At 38.0% G+C, this 17,257-nt stretch overlaps 1 protein-coding gene across 1 annotated transcript in view; it reads left to right on the top strand.

Annotated features, from left to right (window-relative positions):
• Positions 1–17,257, top strand: part of LOC311606778 (fatty acid desaturase 2-like protein FADS2B) — a 39,997-nt gene that overhangs the window by 14,968 nt on the left and 7,772 nt on the right. The window contains exons 3-6 of the mRNA XM_084798184.1: positions 4,836–5,033; positions 6,876–6,977; positions 12,907–13,032; positions 15,853–15,913. Of these exons, the coding sequence (XP_084654310.1) occupies positions 4,836–5,033; positions 6,876–6,977; positions 12,907–13,032; positions 15,853–15,913 (487 nt within the window). The remainder of the gene's footprint in view (positions 1–4,835; positions 5,034–6,875; positions 6,978–12,906; positions 13,033–15,852; positions 15,914–17,257) is intronic.

Raw genomic sequence — 17,257 nt, 5'->3', positions numbered from 1 at the left:
TTATGCTTATGGAAATTATCTTCATGAAGAATAAATTGTTTTCTGAACACAATTGCTTTAATCAAAGACCTGTAAATCACTTCTCTCTAGCCACAGTTTTTTAACTGTTCCCCGTGACAGGTGTTATTCTTTCTTTAATAGTCTGGTTGTTTTAAACACTGTCTTCTAATATTTCTGCCTGACTAAAACTTTGCTGAGATGATTTTTGCATAAAACATAAAGGGGTTTTACTTAAAAAGCAAACAGTTCACTAGTTGGAAATTTATTTTTGTAGATACTTAAATGTGTCTGGTATGCAATCAGAAATTGTGAATACACAAACTGCTACGATGTTGATTAAGAGCTTTATTTACTCTTTAAGGAATGACAAGATGACTCAGGAGACAAGACTGGTTTAAGGGAATAAAGTTGTTGTGTTCATATCTGAGAGTAATGCTGGGGTTCATTTTGCACACATCTATCCTACACAGCTGTGTACCAGGTGACACAGCCTTGTCTAGAAGACTGGACTCTGAGAGTAGACTTACCCAGGTCTCGCTCTAACCCTGCTCATCTCAAACCCATTTAAGCAAGTTCTCAAACTTCCTTGTGGCCCAGTATCTTCCAGTGTAAATCAGTAACACCACCACTACATCTTTGAATTATTGGGATTGTAATTTTAAAATTTAAAGAGCACAAAGTAGTGTTTAAAACATAGCAAATGCTCTGCAATAAAGGTATTATGGTTATCATGAACACAGTGGTGCTACCAGAAATTACAAACATTAACACATGTCACCACTACTTCTGGCAGGTAAACCTTGGTTTAGATGGACTAGCAAAGGTTAGTTGTTATTCCTAAAGAGTTTCCAAAAGACAAAGAAAATTCAAATAACTTCTGAGAGCTGAGAGCTTATCGTTATTTAAACTATTGTTCTTCTCTGAGATTTAAGGTTGGCTGTGAATTTTCTGTTTGACATCTGTGTAGCTAGCTACTGGAGTTAGTACTATAGGAAGATGTGAAAACTGAGTGTCAGGAGATGTGGTCTTAAGTTCCAGCCTCTGTCACTGGCTTGCTAATTATTTTGAGGCAGTTTCTCTTCTGAATTTCAGTGACCTTCTACTCTGTATAATTATAGTAGAGAAGAAAAGGCCAGGAGAAACTGTAGAGTTGAATTAATATGAGGGGCAAATTAAAACTGTCTATGGCCACCGGAATTCTAAGTTTTATGGACACTGAAAGTAGGCTTGTGGGCATTTGGGCTGACAATGGGTCCTTTGAAATTTCCACCAATCACAAGTGCACCCTCACACATAAAAGAATGTGACATCCATAAGCAGTTATGGAAAATATTAAATAAAGCACCATAAGCTACTTAGGTAATCTCACAGCTTGGTGACTGTATAACCTGGAACCTAGGATTTGTGATACTTCTTTTTAAAATTTATTTATTTATTCACTTTACATGCATATTGTAACCCCTTCCTCACTTTCCTTAGTCCCTCCCTTCCTTTCTCTTCCCCGACCCCCTTCTCCCTATTCCTCAAAAAAGGGGACCACCCCTATGTACCACACCAGCTCATCAAGTCACATCAGGGCTGAGCACATCCTCTTCCCTTGTGGCCTGGTGAGGCACTCCATATCAAATATAGCCCCTGCTCCTCACACTAGGGAAACCACATGAAGCCTGAGCTGCCCATCTGCTACAGCGATGTAAGTTGCCTGTTCCAGTCCATTCATGGTCCTTGGCTGGTGCTCCAGTCTCTGCAAACCACTCTGGGCCCTTGTTAGTTGGCTCTGTTGGTCTTCCTGTGGATCTCATGTCACCTCCATGTCCTTCTATCCATCCTCACACTTTTCCACAGACTCCCTATTCCTCACTCAATGTTTGGTTGTAATTCTCTGCATCTGTTTGGACCCACTGGTTGGTATAGCCTCTCAAAAGACAGTTGTCCTAGGCTCCTGTCTGTGAGCATAGCAGAGTATCCTTAATACTGCCAGGGGTTGGCTATCTCCCATAGGGTGGGTCTCAGGTTGGGCCAGGAGTTAGTTGGACATTCTCTCAATCTCTGCTCTATCTTTATTCCTGTACATCTTGTAGGAAGAGTAATTTTTTGTAGTGGGTTGGTTTTCCTCTCCCTCCACTATGAATCCTGTTTAGTTACAGGGTATCATCTTCAGTCTCCATGACACCTGTTACTATAAGTTTCAGCTAGAGTCACCCCATATTCTCCCAGAAGCCTACCCTGTCCTAGGTCCATAGCTTGTGTTCTTATGCATCTATCCGTCTCCCTCAAGAAGAGACTCTTTACATCTAGATGAAAAACACTCATTAGTGAAATGGATACATACTACATGTCAGTGAAAACAACACAAAGCAGGTCCCCTTAAACCACAGTTTACTTTCTATAGTTCCAGTGATCTATCATCAAAGTCCCAAGACATTCCATAGAAATTAGAGAAAAACTCAATATATATGTTTCAATTATTATCAGCAGTATATAAAGAATCATGTCTTTATTTAGTGTAGTCAAAGCGTATTAACACCTACCCCTTTATCTCTGTAGTCATCTTGGTTATAAGATGGGACTATTTTAGATCTCAGACATACATCAGTAATTTTGGCATGTTTTCTCTGTGGATAACAGAATCTACTGTGTAGTCTTTTACACACTTCAGAATCCTTCAAAAATTCTGTCTTTCATCTTCTAACTTCTCTCTTCCTTCTTCCCCACATTTCATATCTTCCTCTTTCTTGTTTTATAAAGGAGCAAAAATTTTGAATGTGAATCTTCTTGACATGACAACACCTTCCCTATGGTTGAATGTATTGAGTTCTAAATTTCAGCAGGAGATGGCCATGCAGGTCTGAGCATGTGAGAACAAAAGGAAACTCAGACCAACCTTGAACATTCCTAAGAAGAATCAGGGGACAGATCACATTCACGAAATTCCACATCCTTAACCACAAGCTTTTGGAGGACCCGGCTGTTGGAGCTTGTAGTTCTCCCAGTCTGTGTAGCCTTTCTGAGCTCAGTGCTAGCTGGAGGGCTCCTTTTCCCCAGAAGGGCCTCCTAACCTCTACCGGACCTCATCTGGAAAGTGTCTTCAGGCATAGATGCCTCTAACCATATCTAGTATATGGCCTTTAGCACAGTTCCCCACTATCTCTCCCCTCCCTGCACCTATAGGATAATTAGGTACTGTGTTCCCATTCATATGATATGAGCATGGTGCCAAATGCAAATCAAGCAACCTTAGAGTTCCTAGTTCCAACCAATTACATACAGTTATTCTGTAAAGTCTTTGTTCACCCCAAATAAAATTGAGCTATCTCACCGGGTCGCTTCCTTGAAGCTATTCCATCATGCTCACCGGGTCGCTTCCTTGAAGCTATTCCATCATGCTCACAGCCTTCCAAGCCCTGATCCCAATCTCTGCTCCTTCTGCCTTCGTAAGCTGGTATCCAATAGCCCCCCAAGGAAGGGGAGACCCACACTAAACTTGTCAGAATTATAAATCTATTGATTGTAAAGTTGTTCCTGAGCATAAAGATGTATATGTGTATGAAATATTTGTAATGCTATGGTTTTAAGCATCAGTTACTCACAAGTACATAGATAATATGGTTTAAAATGTCTTCAATGGCTTGCACAATGGCTCAGCAGGTAAAGAAGTTTGCTGCACAAGCCTGACAATCTGAGTTTGATCCTCAGAACCAGCATAAAGGTACAAAAAAAAAAAAAAAAGAACTAGCTCAACTATGGTTGTTTTCTGGCCTGCCCAAGCATATAACATGTGTGTTACCCCCTACACACATGATGATGATGGAGGAGAAGAAGAAGAAGAAGAAGAAGAAGAAGAAGAAGAAGAAGAAGAAGAAGAAGAAGAAGAAGAAGAAGAGGAAGAGGAAGAGGAAGAAGAAGAAATTTTATGTTACACCAATCAATTCTGAAATGAGACTGAGACTTCTGGTGTCTAGAATTAGCTTTACAGGTCTCTTCTTTCCTACTTCCACACTCCTCTTAACTTCCATCTCTAAAATGCTGCTACTTTTCTCCCACCCAATTCACACTCTCAACTGTTCTGATTTCCAAACTTTTATACTCATTAACCCAACTGATATTTATACTCAGCATCCAGTACAATTACCTTGTAAATTAATGCTGTTATCTTACACACAAACATACACATGTTCATATGCATAATACCTGTGTACCCAGACCACACTAGCCAGCAAACGCACACTGATGCTGATAGTCTTGTTTAGGAGGACCCACTGAGAAGGTCTGAGAAAGTTTTTCCCTCGAGCTAATCTACCCAGAACACATTGTTCTATGTTTACCTCCATCTGTAAATGATTCACTTGTACACAGCAAATAACCAATGACTGGAAAAGCACTTGCACAGTATAGCAGTAACTATGGTAACACATATCCTCATGAACAATAAGTTCTCCCAAATATAAACAGAGTTCAACTGGGTAAATATTTGAAATAATGGCAATGGTCTCAATAGCAACTATTGGGCTTATATATATCACAATTGCCCCCCCACCCCACCTGCCATCCCACAGCCCAGAAAACAGCTGGTTTTATCTACCCTCCCTAACAGCTTGAGAAATATTTTCACATTGCAACTCATTCTTTCTTTCCCATTAAAAAACTATCAAATGACCACTTTTTCAAGCATTTCATTTGTTTTAATTTTCATCATCAATGGCTTTAAATTTTAAACAAATATATCCGTATTTATAAAAATAATTTAGTAGTAACTTGCTAAGTACTACTTGTGGTCATTTATCTTCCCAGTCCCATGAAGGAACTAATTTCAAACTTGGATATTCATTTCACAGCCACAGTTGGTGGAAGACTTCCGTGAACTGCGCAAGACATTAGAGAAGATGAACATGTTCAGTGCCAACCTGGGGTTCTTCTTCCTGCACCTTGCCCAGATCTTGGTCTTGGAAGTCTTAGCATGGCTAGTACTACGTCATTTTGGCAATGGCTGGACTGTTACAATACTCGTTTCCTTTCTCCTTACAGTTTCTCAGGTAAGCAGCTGTCCTAAGCTTTAGTTGTTTGTTTTGTTGTTGTTTGTTTGTTGTTGTTTTGTTTGTTTTGGGGTTGTTGGTTTTTGGTTTTTTTGTTTTTGTTTTTGTTTGTTTTTTTTTGTTTTTGTTTTTGTTTTTTTGCTTTGCTTTGGGTTTTTTTTTTTTTGATCCTTCTGTGTTTTACTAGAAAACTTCACACACATTCAATAGATTTTGTTCATCGTCACTCCTCACTGTCCCTGCCTAATGCACTCAGGCTGCCACTCATCGCCCTGCCAACTTCATGGGCTCCTTTCTAAATGGTGTTTTAGCACACAGAGTCCAGTTAGAAAGGCCCATATGCAAGGAGTGTGGGATCATCCACTGGAACACTGGAACTTTCAGTGGCCACAGCCACAAATTAAAATGCCTCTCCCTCTTCCAGAAGTCAGTAGCTCCTCAGCTAGGGTGGTACCTCAGGAACCCCCTGTGATGTCATTTCTGACTTCTAGGTCTTGTACACATTGTAACCAGAGCAAATGTGTGTTTGTATGTATAACATGTATTTCACATCCAGAGGACAGCAGTCACATCTCTCTTCTTTATGCACCATTTCCTATATTCTTGCTGGCTTCTCTTCTGTAGTGTTCTCTGACCTCCTATAGATGGGATGGTACACATTTTGGGACACTTCTCATGGGTTCCAAAGTGTCAGACTGCACTTTTCTCTCCTATCAGACAAGGACAACAATGAATATGGAATTATTCTGAAAACACTAATCAGGGTAATCTGTAAATAAGCTAGCATAGTATCTAGCATATAGTAATTGTTAAATAAAAGGAACCAATATCATTTGCCATAATAGTTAAATAAAAGGAAATTGATATCATTTGTCCTGTTTTGTCCCAACTCTAATACCTAAAATTCTGTCCTCAGTCATTGTTGATCCCACAACATCCATCTTTATCTTTCATTGATTAACCCACCAACGCTTATCAATACACTAGCCCATGCATTCTTCAAGGGGGGAATTATATCTTAATATATGAGAATTAAAACACATGCACTTCTGTGTAAATGACATCAGCAACTTTCACTTAACAGAAGATTCAATAAATCTTTGTTAAATTCTAAATGCTTGTCCAAATGCATGTGGCCTCATTTAATCACAGGCTGTGTACAGATACATAAGGAAATTCACATGCTCCTCTGTCCTAAATAAAAGTGTCCCCCAGGACTGAGGGAACCACTAAGCTGAATATGGTAAAAGGAGGAAGAAGTGCCAACACCAAGGGGAGGCATGTGCTCCTGGAGCAGGAAGGGTTTTTACAAAGATTGGAGACTAATGTTTCCAGATCCCAGAATTTCACATTAATTTATTTCTTGCAAAGTCAAACTTCTTTATTCTTTAGGAAGTAATTTTTGGAAACAAATTCGGTTTAGATTCTTACCATTAACTTGACAGTTTACGATAACTAAATTAAACAACAGCCTCATGAGTTTGGCATTACACCCAGGGGGGGGATCAGATAGGTCACTGAGGATCAGGGCTGCTGTATAGCATTCCCAGAGTTGTCCTGCTCTTAAGTATTGAAGATTCCAGACTTATTCAGCACTGAAGTCCATCAATGGTCTTTCTAACCCACCATAGAAGATATCAAAGGGTGACAAAGAAAGTGTTCAAAGCAGGATGAACCACTTGTACATGTAGATGGAGGTTGCAGAGATAACGATGTTGAAACTAAACTTGGGTGATGATCAAGTGAGGTCTCTTAATAGTCTGTCAGGCATGCAAGTCTACGTGTGGACTTGATGATTCCTTCTCGACTTTGCAACTTCTCTCACCTCCTTTTCTTTCTTAGGCTCAAAGTTCATTTTTACAGCATGACATAGGACACCTTTCCATGTTTAAGAAGTCCAAGTGGAACCACCTGATGCACAAATTTGTAATGTGTCATCTCAAGGTAAGGGTGTGGGAAAGTGTGATAGAGACTATTGACCGTAATTCCCTAAGGCAGGGATTGCTCTGTCTTGCTTATGTGCTCAAAGCAGCAAAACATGTTATGGCATCCACAAATGAGTAAAAATATATTTATAAGATAGATTATGTTTAATAATATTTAATTAACATTGCAAAATGCACAGCAAAATCAAAATTTGAAGTTTAAGAAGAAAATGTTTAGTGTTTATTTTTTTGTGACTCTGGTGACATTGTTGGCTCAATTCACATTGTCCTAAGGAATGTTTACAGAAAAATGTTTGTGTCCTTCAAATCTAGATATGTACTATAAAACCATGAATAGGAATCTCTTTAGGAGGGTGGATGTGAATGTTTTCCTTGGGGGAACTCAGCAGACCTAATTAATCCAAAAGGTTGAGGCTAAGTACGTAAAGGAAAAAATGCAGAAGACAGCAAATAAGATAAAGAATAGTTGAGGAAGTCTAGGTGATTCTGTTGAAGAGGAAGATAACAAAACTCAGACTTTTGTGAAAAGTAAGAGTTGATAACAAAAACTGGCATTACCCTTTAAGAAGGGATGTGCTTTTTATGCAGCACCTAGTGAGTTGCTATACATAGTTTTTCACTAAGTTCTGTGCATGAATGAGTGAAAGAACAAATGAACCAAGGTTATAGGACAACAGCATCAAGGGGTTTTGGCTCCGACAATGCTCAGCATGCTGTCCCAAGACCATGTGTCTGCCTCTGACCTTTAGCATCCTGTAAACTAGGTCTCTGCTTTTCTCTAACTATCTTTTTTTTTTTTTTTTTTTACTGTGGACTCTATATCACAAGGGGAGAAAAATGCCCCCTGATCAAGACATCTCAAACATACCCTTCCATTCAAGCTAGAACCTTCTAGGAAAAGCTAGAACCTCCTCAGGCACTGACTCGGATTTTTTCCTATCTTAACGTAGTGTCTCTTTTTACTACTTCTCAAAGATAACGACTTGGTGTCCCAGCCTGATAATAGCCAGCTAATTAATAGAATGACGAGAGTTCGGGAGCCAAAGCGTTGGCGCGCAGTTAGCAGCAGCCATGGGCAACAAATGATAAGGGATGGCGGCAGGAACTTGAAGAGGAAAGCTGTCAGGCGCCAAGTTACAAACCATCCCTCTTGAGGCTATTAATGTCGCTTATAAGACTCATGACATGGATATCACAGCACCCATTTTTTTCCAGATAAAATGAGTCTTCAAAGGCATTGACTATTTAAGCCAATGTCTACAAACTAATACGAACTAATAGGAAAATTAATACCACAGTATTAAATAATGCAGACCAGAGTATGACTTCTCATTTTTAGGAAATTGTGGATATTGGTAAAAGTAGGCATGCTTAGACTGTTAAAAATGATTCAGTTGAAAAAATGATTCAGTTTAATTTACTTTCAATGGGTTTGGGTGTCAGCCTGGGTGAAGATCTTTAGAAGCTTTTCAGACGCGTCTAACCAAGATCCTGTATTAAGAACAGCAAACCCTTGAAGCGCATCGCTTTGAATACGTTATTTAATGTGTGTGAACTTGAGTTTCTTCACTGAAAAAGAAATGAAGATAGGTGGAAAAAAGTTTCAAACTGCAGGATTATTGTCAGTTATGTGTGATACTTCCATGTCATGTGTGACTGGAAACTATCGTGTCAGCTGCTACTAACATTAGGAGCAATATTTTCACAACCAAAATGATCCAGAATCAATAAGAAAAATATGTGTGACCATGATAGTCCTAAGAAGTAGACTATAAGTCAGATGGCCATTGGCTTACAGAAATCACCATGCATGGGCACTGTCTGTCATTCAGCAGATGGAGCCACAATCAGGCTAAGTAACAGAGATGGAATCTGAGTTCCTATTAGAGACATGTCTGCCCCCAAAATGAACAAGGGATGGTCACATTATATGAAAAGACTCATTTAATCAGAAAATTCCTAGAGGCATTTTCTATCACACCTATTGCTACCATTGCAACATAGATGAGTTTTCCAAATTCATCTTGAAATACCACAAAATAAAAATAGAGGCACTTTTTTCTATTACTATAAGATTCAGGTAGTGTTTCCTCTCCTGTGTGGAGGAGAAACATGGAATTAAATGTCATTTACCCTCAAGGTAATTGGCAGCTGTTTTGGCACCAACTAATTCCACTGAGTTCCACCCTTGCTGGCTCTTTTTAAAGTCATTGTTTTCCCATTGACCCAAATTTATACCTAGATCTTTCTATTTCATGTCTCTAAAAAACATTTTTCATAACTTGAAATGTATATATCATTTATGACTCCTGACTTGAATGAGAGCATGGGAAATCACTCTAAAAGTAAAGCCAGCAAATCTTGCCTTGTTTTTTTTTCAGGCAAAGCTGGTGATTCATGAACAAATAAATATAGGCTTCAACATGTACAGAAGAGAAAATTACTTGTGGGGTGGTAAAGGGGGTGGGAAGGAGATGACAAAGAAAATTATAAGCAGCAACATCCCCACCTCTTACAATCATTACAAGTCTAAATTTCAAAACTAGGCTTAACATCAGCTTCCCCTACAGCTCAGAGAAGCATGATCAGCATTGGGTTCTTATTCAGTGTGTGTGTGTGTGTGTGTGTGTGTGTGTGTGTGTGTGTGTGTGTGTGTGTGTGTTCTAGTGTTCAGAGTATACAGACATTCAAATATTCTTTCTGAAAATGAGCTATAAAATGTCTACATATATTTTTCCACTGTCATATATTACAGGCCAAGTACTTTTAAAATCCACATGTGAAATGTTTCAAACTCTAAATATTTTTTTAACATCATGAATGATGCCAAGAATAGAAAGTTCCATACCGTGAAACATTGTTTCATGATAAAAAAAAATTTTAAAAGAGCAAATAAATTTATCTCCAGGGCCAGTTGTATATGAAACAAATGAGTTTTATGTTTATATTTAATTCTCATCTTCATATCTCATTATATATATACAAATATTCCAGAGAGGTTTCTTTTTAAATAAACTGAAGATGCTACTGCCCCCAGACGTTTTGTATGAACACGTAACATTTTTTTCAAGATCTTCCCATACAAACATTTTACAAAAAAAAATTCAGTATCACTATAAAATAATGGAGCAGAATATTTGATATTAAGACTTGGCCTGACTATAGTCTATGACTATATCTTAAAACACTTGGTGGGAGGTAAGAGGAAGTGTTAGGCAATTGCTTCCCATAATCCCTCAGAATTACATCCATTTCCTTGTTGAGGAAATTTCCAAAGCCACACACCTAGTACATAGCCAAACAGGAATATAAATTCCAATTAACTTCAGTTCAAAGACTAGATTCTTTCTCTTGCACTGAACTAAGGAGATAACTTAAGAATAAGGAATACCCTAAGGAGGACCCACGTAGAACTGTCTCAGACTAGCCAGGCACATGGCTGAAAATCCTCACATCCCCATAAAAAAATCTACCCTTTGTCTCTGGTAAGACTGTTTCCCAGACACAGGGACTCAGGTGGAACTGGTTGTTTAGATCACACCCATCATTATGTTGGCTACTGTTCTAACCTCTAGGGCTTTGTGCTATTAAGATCTGTTTCTTGATCTGCTATGCATTAAAACCTGTCTCCCATGATACCAGTTACTACAGGTAGTCATTGCTTAAAAGGATACAGTCAGCTGGTGGAAGAGGCCAAACCATCAGCTGTGGGAAGAGATAACTTAAAAAGAGAATCATTTCTTATCATGTTGCATTTGGCTGTCAACCGTTCCCAGCAGATTACATATTGTAGTGTGGGAACCTTATTATTTCATGCCTTTCATAGTGTCACAGGCACCTACCTAGGGCAGAATCTCATGTATCTGATCCACTTCAAAATAAATAACAAACCAGTGAATAAGTGAGTGAATGTGCAACCCCAAGAGTAACCTGACATGAGTAAGCCAGACCCCCACAGGCCAGTGATAAATACAGCTTGGGACACAATAGATCTAACTAACCATCAGGTATCCTAAAGGGAAACATCCAGAAAGTGACTGCTCAGGCAGTCAGGAAACATATACAGACTGGAGCTAGAAACCCCACTATAAAAGTGTTAAGGAGTGCTAGAGGGAATGGGGAATGCCACATCCCACTGTGCTTGTGAGTAGGTAGATAATTGTTATGGCTCATGGTAGAGCTTCCAGAAAGAATATGGGAAGGCAGGGCTAACGCTTTCAGGTTTTCAAAGCATACTCATTTTCCTCTAGGTGTATGGTGTATAGACCATCATTCTCCAGCAGAAATAATATGTAAAATACATTAAAATGACATCACACAACCAAGGTGCTTGATGCTAGATAGTATTCCCTTGACGTAACAAGAAAAATGGATTCATGGACTCTCAACAATAAGGTGACCAAAATAAAACCAGCATAATAAGAATACTAGTGGACACCAACATGAACATGGAAAATTCTACACGGTCCTACCTCCAGATAAAGAGCTATAGGTGATCAATGACTATTTTAAAAAGGAGAATCAGTTTCCTCCAGGGACAAGCTCCCTCATGGGTTATTCAGTCCCAAGTAGCTAGCACTTGACACGTGTACATATGAGCAACACTAACTGTACACAGTAGGCTGTATATGTATGCATTTGAATGTATATAGATATACATGTACCTAAATGTACATGTGTATATATGTAACAATAATAATTAAAGAAGAGGTCATGAATTTGGGAGGGAAAGTAGGGGACACAAGAAGGTGAGAATGATACAGATAGACACAATGTTGATGTATGAAATTCTCAAAATAATTTTTCAAATGACACCCTTCATTCTAAGTTATATGTAGTCATACTTAAACTGCCTACTTATAGCTATACTATAATATTCAAAACATTATGACTTAAATTTGTGACCAATGTAAAAATTAGTAAAATATTTTGCATTTATTTTTGTATCCTGATCCTTCAAAGTGAAATTTGAGACTTAGTTTATCTAACCACATATAGTTAATAGCTTCTATATTTGGCACAGCTGATTTATAATATGTATATATGTGTGTATTGATTATTAAGAGATGGGAAATATGCAATAAAATATTACCACTATTCATTTTTCTATAAGCAGTTAACACATATGAGAAAAAACTAGGTTTCTCAAAGAACCAGCATTTTAGCTCCTGCATCTTATATATCCTTGAGTCACCCATGGAACTAAATGTCATCATGTTTAGATAAAATTTAACTTTAATAAAGATGAGTGATTTGCCAAAACCTACACATCAGCATTTAAAAAATGGAAGAAGAGTGAGAGACCTCCAAATCTTTAGCTATACTAAAATTCTCAAGCTTATGGTAATAGAATCACTAGCAGTTTAATAAAAACATGATTCTAGCTTGGCACCATCTAGAATGTTTCCATTCTCATTTATTTCTGGAGGAGAACATTAATCTGGGACTTACAGTGATCTGAGCACAGTCCTCCAAGAAGAACACTTCAGATTCATGACTCTGTGAAATAGTCACTGAAGTCTCATACCTAGGGATAGCTATGCATCCCACAAAGCTAATTAAGATCTTGGCTATGAGGCTTCTTTATACGTAAAACAGGAATAAGACTCACCGTTGCATCTCCCTTCACAATCATTTTTCTAGAATAGGCTCCTATAAAAGAAAGCTGGAAAATCATTCCGTATGAGTAGACCGTGTTTCTATTATCAGGAGTTCTTTTTAGCCTTAAGTTGTGCTCTTGAATTAGAAAAGTATTTCTTCATAAGCTTTGAGCCCCCTTTTCTAAAAAGTCATCCTGTTGCCTAGCAGCAACATAAACTAGAGATGCCAAATCTCTTATTCTCCCATTGAAGATATGAAACACCCCAGCAATGAGAGCTACTTGGGGAGAAAATTCCATTAGTTAATGAATTCTCTCTTCTCTTCAGGGCCTGTCAGCTGACTGGTGGAATTATCGACACTTCCAGCATCATGTAAAACCGAATATCTACCCTAAGGATCCAGACATTGATGTGGGACCACTTTTCCTGCTTGGAGACACCCAGCCTGTGAAGGTGAACATTCCTGGAAGTGGAAAGATCAATCCCAATTGTTCTGTCATCACAAAAAATCTCAGATGCTTTCTCTCTTTTAAGGTTTAGCTATAGATCTGAAATTAAAAAAAAAAAGTCTGGAGTTATAAATATAAAGGAATTTTAAGAGTCATGACAAGCATGACTCCGGTCACAAAGGTCACTCAGTGCAGATTCCCAGAGCAGAAGATATAATAACCTGTGTCGCATTGCTTGAGCAATCCCAATGGTAGGTTTACATCTAGTGCTTATCAAAACTTCTGAGGCATCTTAAACCATTCTCAAGTAGCGGAATCAAGGCAGCTAACATTTGACTTCAAAGCAAGGGATACGAGGAGATGCTCACTGAGAAAAAATAACTCAGTGCATTTGATTAGCACTGGACAACAAACACCTAAATGCTGGTTACCTCAATTCAGTCTAGTGTAGTTAAAAAAAACTTTTGTTATTTTTGGTTCATTCTCATTTTGGTGTGTTTGACCCACACTGCCCACTTTTATGACACTTGTAAATACCACACACAGTTTGAACTTTCAAACAAAAACTAGAGAATAGAAGTGATAACACTGAATTTTAAGTCATTGATTTTTTTTTCCTTCAAGAGTCTGTTATCTAAAGACTATTCGACTTACTGAATTTTTGTGGAAAAGACAGTGTTTTTTAAACAAAAGTGGCATACTGATTAAAGCAAAATCTCCCTCATCTAGGAGAAGGATAGCTACTGAGAATCACATACTGTCAATCAGATCTCTGGTCTTCTAGCAGAACTTGAGAGTGACAGAAAATGTGATTCCTCCCTTGTTATTTGTTGCCTAAACCTGTCTTACACAGAACCCAAAGACTACGTAACTTTTAGAAATCTCCTTTTTCCGTCTTTGAGGGACTTATCTTCTGTCCCAAGTAAAGTAGAAAACAAAGGTTCTTGCTTATATATGTATTAAAGGTGTTACCTATTATCACAAATTGATTGTTTTTGACAATAGCTCTGCAAAAATTTTGATTCCCCTGATGCTTGTGGTCTTCTTTGTTCATCGTTAGAAGAGTGATTATATGCTGGCGTCTCTGATGTGACCCCTGGAGCACACGTTTGCCCATGAAGCCTCTAAAGCACCTTCTAGAGAGTTGTGCTTAGTTTACAGGCTGCTACTTCACAAATATAGAAGCCATCTCTATAAATTCTACATGCTGCCTGTGAGCCCATTCATAGAACTTTCAAGTTCTAGAATTATAAAGTGTGGTTTACACTTATTCCACCTCTGAAACTCAGTGGTGTAGTTCAACAGTTGTGGGGTTTCTTGCGAGCCATGAGCTTTTCTGTTCATACTTATTTCCTGAAAGTCTTTCTAACCCTTCATTCAAATAGAACTTTCTTAGCCCACATCGACTAAGTCTTGTACGTCTGTCCATGTCCAGAGATTTAATATCCTTCTTCAGGGTAATGGCCAAGCAGTTCATCTAAGGTTATCAAGTCTCAAGCATCTTCTGCCCCATCTCTTTTCTTTGTTTCTCACTACTTAGGTATTTGGAGACTTGAGAGCAACTACAAATAGATATTAGCATTTCATCACCATAATATTTCATTTTCTTTATGGCAACAAAAGGAGGTATTAACTGCAGCATCTAGACAAAAGAGGATATCTATAGAAGGCAGAAGAACAACTAAGTAAAATGAGTCGACACTTCCTCTAGTGTTGTAACTTAGTTACCAGAAGAGAAAACAAAGTGTGTATGAATTATTATTCTCTCATTTAATCCTTCAATAAGTTTCAGCTAGGTACTAGAGATATACAATCATTAATCCAATGTCTACTGACTAAGTAATTGCTACCATTGTGTCCTGAACACAGATCAAATTAATCAAGAAGAACCTCAGGAAATGAATCAAATTCAAGTTTATGAATGGAATCTTATAATTATATATGATGAGTAATTAATTACATATGATGTTTGTAAAAATATTACATACATAATATATGCCATATGCATGGCTTGCATTATCACGTTGTCTTAGAAACAGTAAGTTAAAATTGAAACCTAAGATGAGAATATCAAAGAAAAAAGATGAGAGAGTCAGGAGGGAGCATGGGTTCCCATTTATCACAAAGCCATGTAATAAGTATCTGTTGGATGATGGCATAGAGATAGAGCCTGATAGGAAAGCAGAGTCGCAGCAGAACAGGCAAAGAAGAGCTTAAAGGCTCCACAGAAATGTGTGTTTTGAAGTTAACATTGCACATGAAGAGAACAGATTTCAAAATGTTCTGCACCATGCAAGAAAAAATAATTTTAAATTTTTATTAGGTGAGTGTTGTATTAAAATGATAATAAACTGTATAGTAAAAGCCGACTAATCATCTGGGAAGGAATTGCCCTCAGTTAAAGCTCACTATGTGCTCTCAAACCTGTTCTAGGTCTTCTAGTCTCTCAAGTTTGACCGGCAATGTGTCCTAAAGTCATACCTCCTCCTCCCTGTCACCTCATCCCCTGACCCCCCTCTGTCTCTGTCTCTGTCTCTGTCTCTGTCTCTGTCTCTGTCTCTGTCTCTGTCTCTGTCTCTGTTTCTGTCTCTGTCCCTGTCTCTCTCTCTCTTTCTCTCTCTCTGTCTCTGTGTCTCTTTCTCTCTGTCTCTCTTTCCTTCTCTCTCTGTCTGTCTCTGTCTCTCTGTTTCTCTGTCTTGTCTCTGTCTTTGTCTCTCTCTCTCTCCCTCTCTTACACACACACACACACACACACACACACACACACACATACACACACACACTGAAGAATAATGACACTTTATTTTATTCTCTATCCTTTCAGTATGGTAAGAAGAAAATAAAATACATTGACTATGAGAAGCAACACCTATACTTCTACATGGGTGAGTCCCCTGCAGCCTCTCTTCTTGTCGCACTAGCCAGACTGAATACAGAACTGGAACTTTCTCACAGAAACCGGCCCATATCTGATTTCTTAATGAGAAAATGAACAGAGCTTATTTCAGAATCACTGGTGGGGAAAGATGAAAATGAAAGTGGAAAAGTATATGATCACTTCTAATGTGTGTCACATCATACTAGCTATTGGGCAAGGAAGAAATGATTTTCTGAAAGAGGGCCAGAAGGAAGAATGCTAAGTAGGGAGTTAAGCATCCTCTTAAAAATTTTTTAGCAATATTGAAATAAAAAATTAATAACAACATTTTTTGTAGAAAGAAAAGAAGTGGTAAAACAATGCTGAAGCATTTTCAGTGAGATACCAGAAAAATTAGACCCAAGGATAAATACATCAAGAAAGTTTGTATGTGGAAGACAGCTTGTAGGTACTGAGATTAGCAAATAGCTTTAACATATGCACACAAATCAGATACTTAGATAATAGGTAAAATGGTAGATAGATATATAGATGATGTAATAGATGGATAGATAGAATACAGATAGATTAATAGATATAGATAGATTGACTGATAGATGATTATGATGATGATGATAGTAGATGATATATAGATGATTTATATATATAGAGAGAGAGATATGAGAGAGAGATGAACGTTAGATAGGCAGATAGATGACAATATTGCCAAGCTTGAAAGAAAAAACAGTATTTCTAATATTATTATTACTATTACTATTATTATTATTATTAATCAAACACCTGGTGACTTATCAAAATTTTAAGTAACTGAAGTCTACCCATCTGACACAGATGTGCACATCTGGAAAACAAACCAACATTGTAGAAGGAAACAAACACAACCTGTATACCAGAGGTTGTCTACTGAGTCATTTTTCTCCCAGGGGACATTTGAACAAGGTCTAGAAACATTTTTTATTCTCAGTATAGAGGGGAATGGGAATAATTTCAAAATTCCTGTAAACACACAAGAGTAGCCAGTCATAACAAATGATTACCTAGCCATATAACCCAGTACTTCTGAGACTGAGAGCCATCACATGCTCTCATTTGCCCACATAGGCAACGAGTGGTCACTTGTAACATAGCTGTGGAGCATGGCCACTGAGTGAATTTTTTGTCAAGTGGGGCTTCCCATCCTGGCTCTCTCTTTCTCATTGGAGTTCAGTCTCTCCACCCTGTACCTGTCACTATACCCTTCTTGTGGTGCGTTCCAAAAGATAGTGACACCAGCCTAAATGGGTGGCCTGAATGTTTGACACACACAAAAAGAATATTTTCTGAATTTAAGTCATATGCCTTAACATCATGT

The sequence above is a fragment of the Acomys minous genome (genome assembly GCF_964271855.1).
Source record: "Acomys minous genome assembly, chromosome: 10".
In the NCBI taxonomy this organism is placed as follows: domain Eukaryota; kingdom Metazoa; phylum Chordata; class Mammalia; order Rodentia; family Muridae; genus Acomys; species Acomys minous.
The sequence above is the reverse complement of the archived record's forward strand: the minus strand, read 5'-3'. Positions and strand labels throughout refer to the sequence as shown.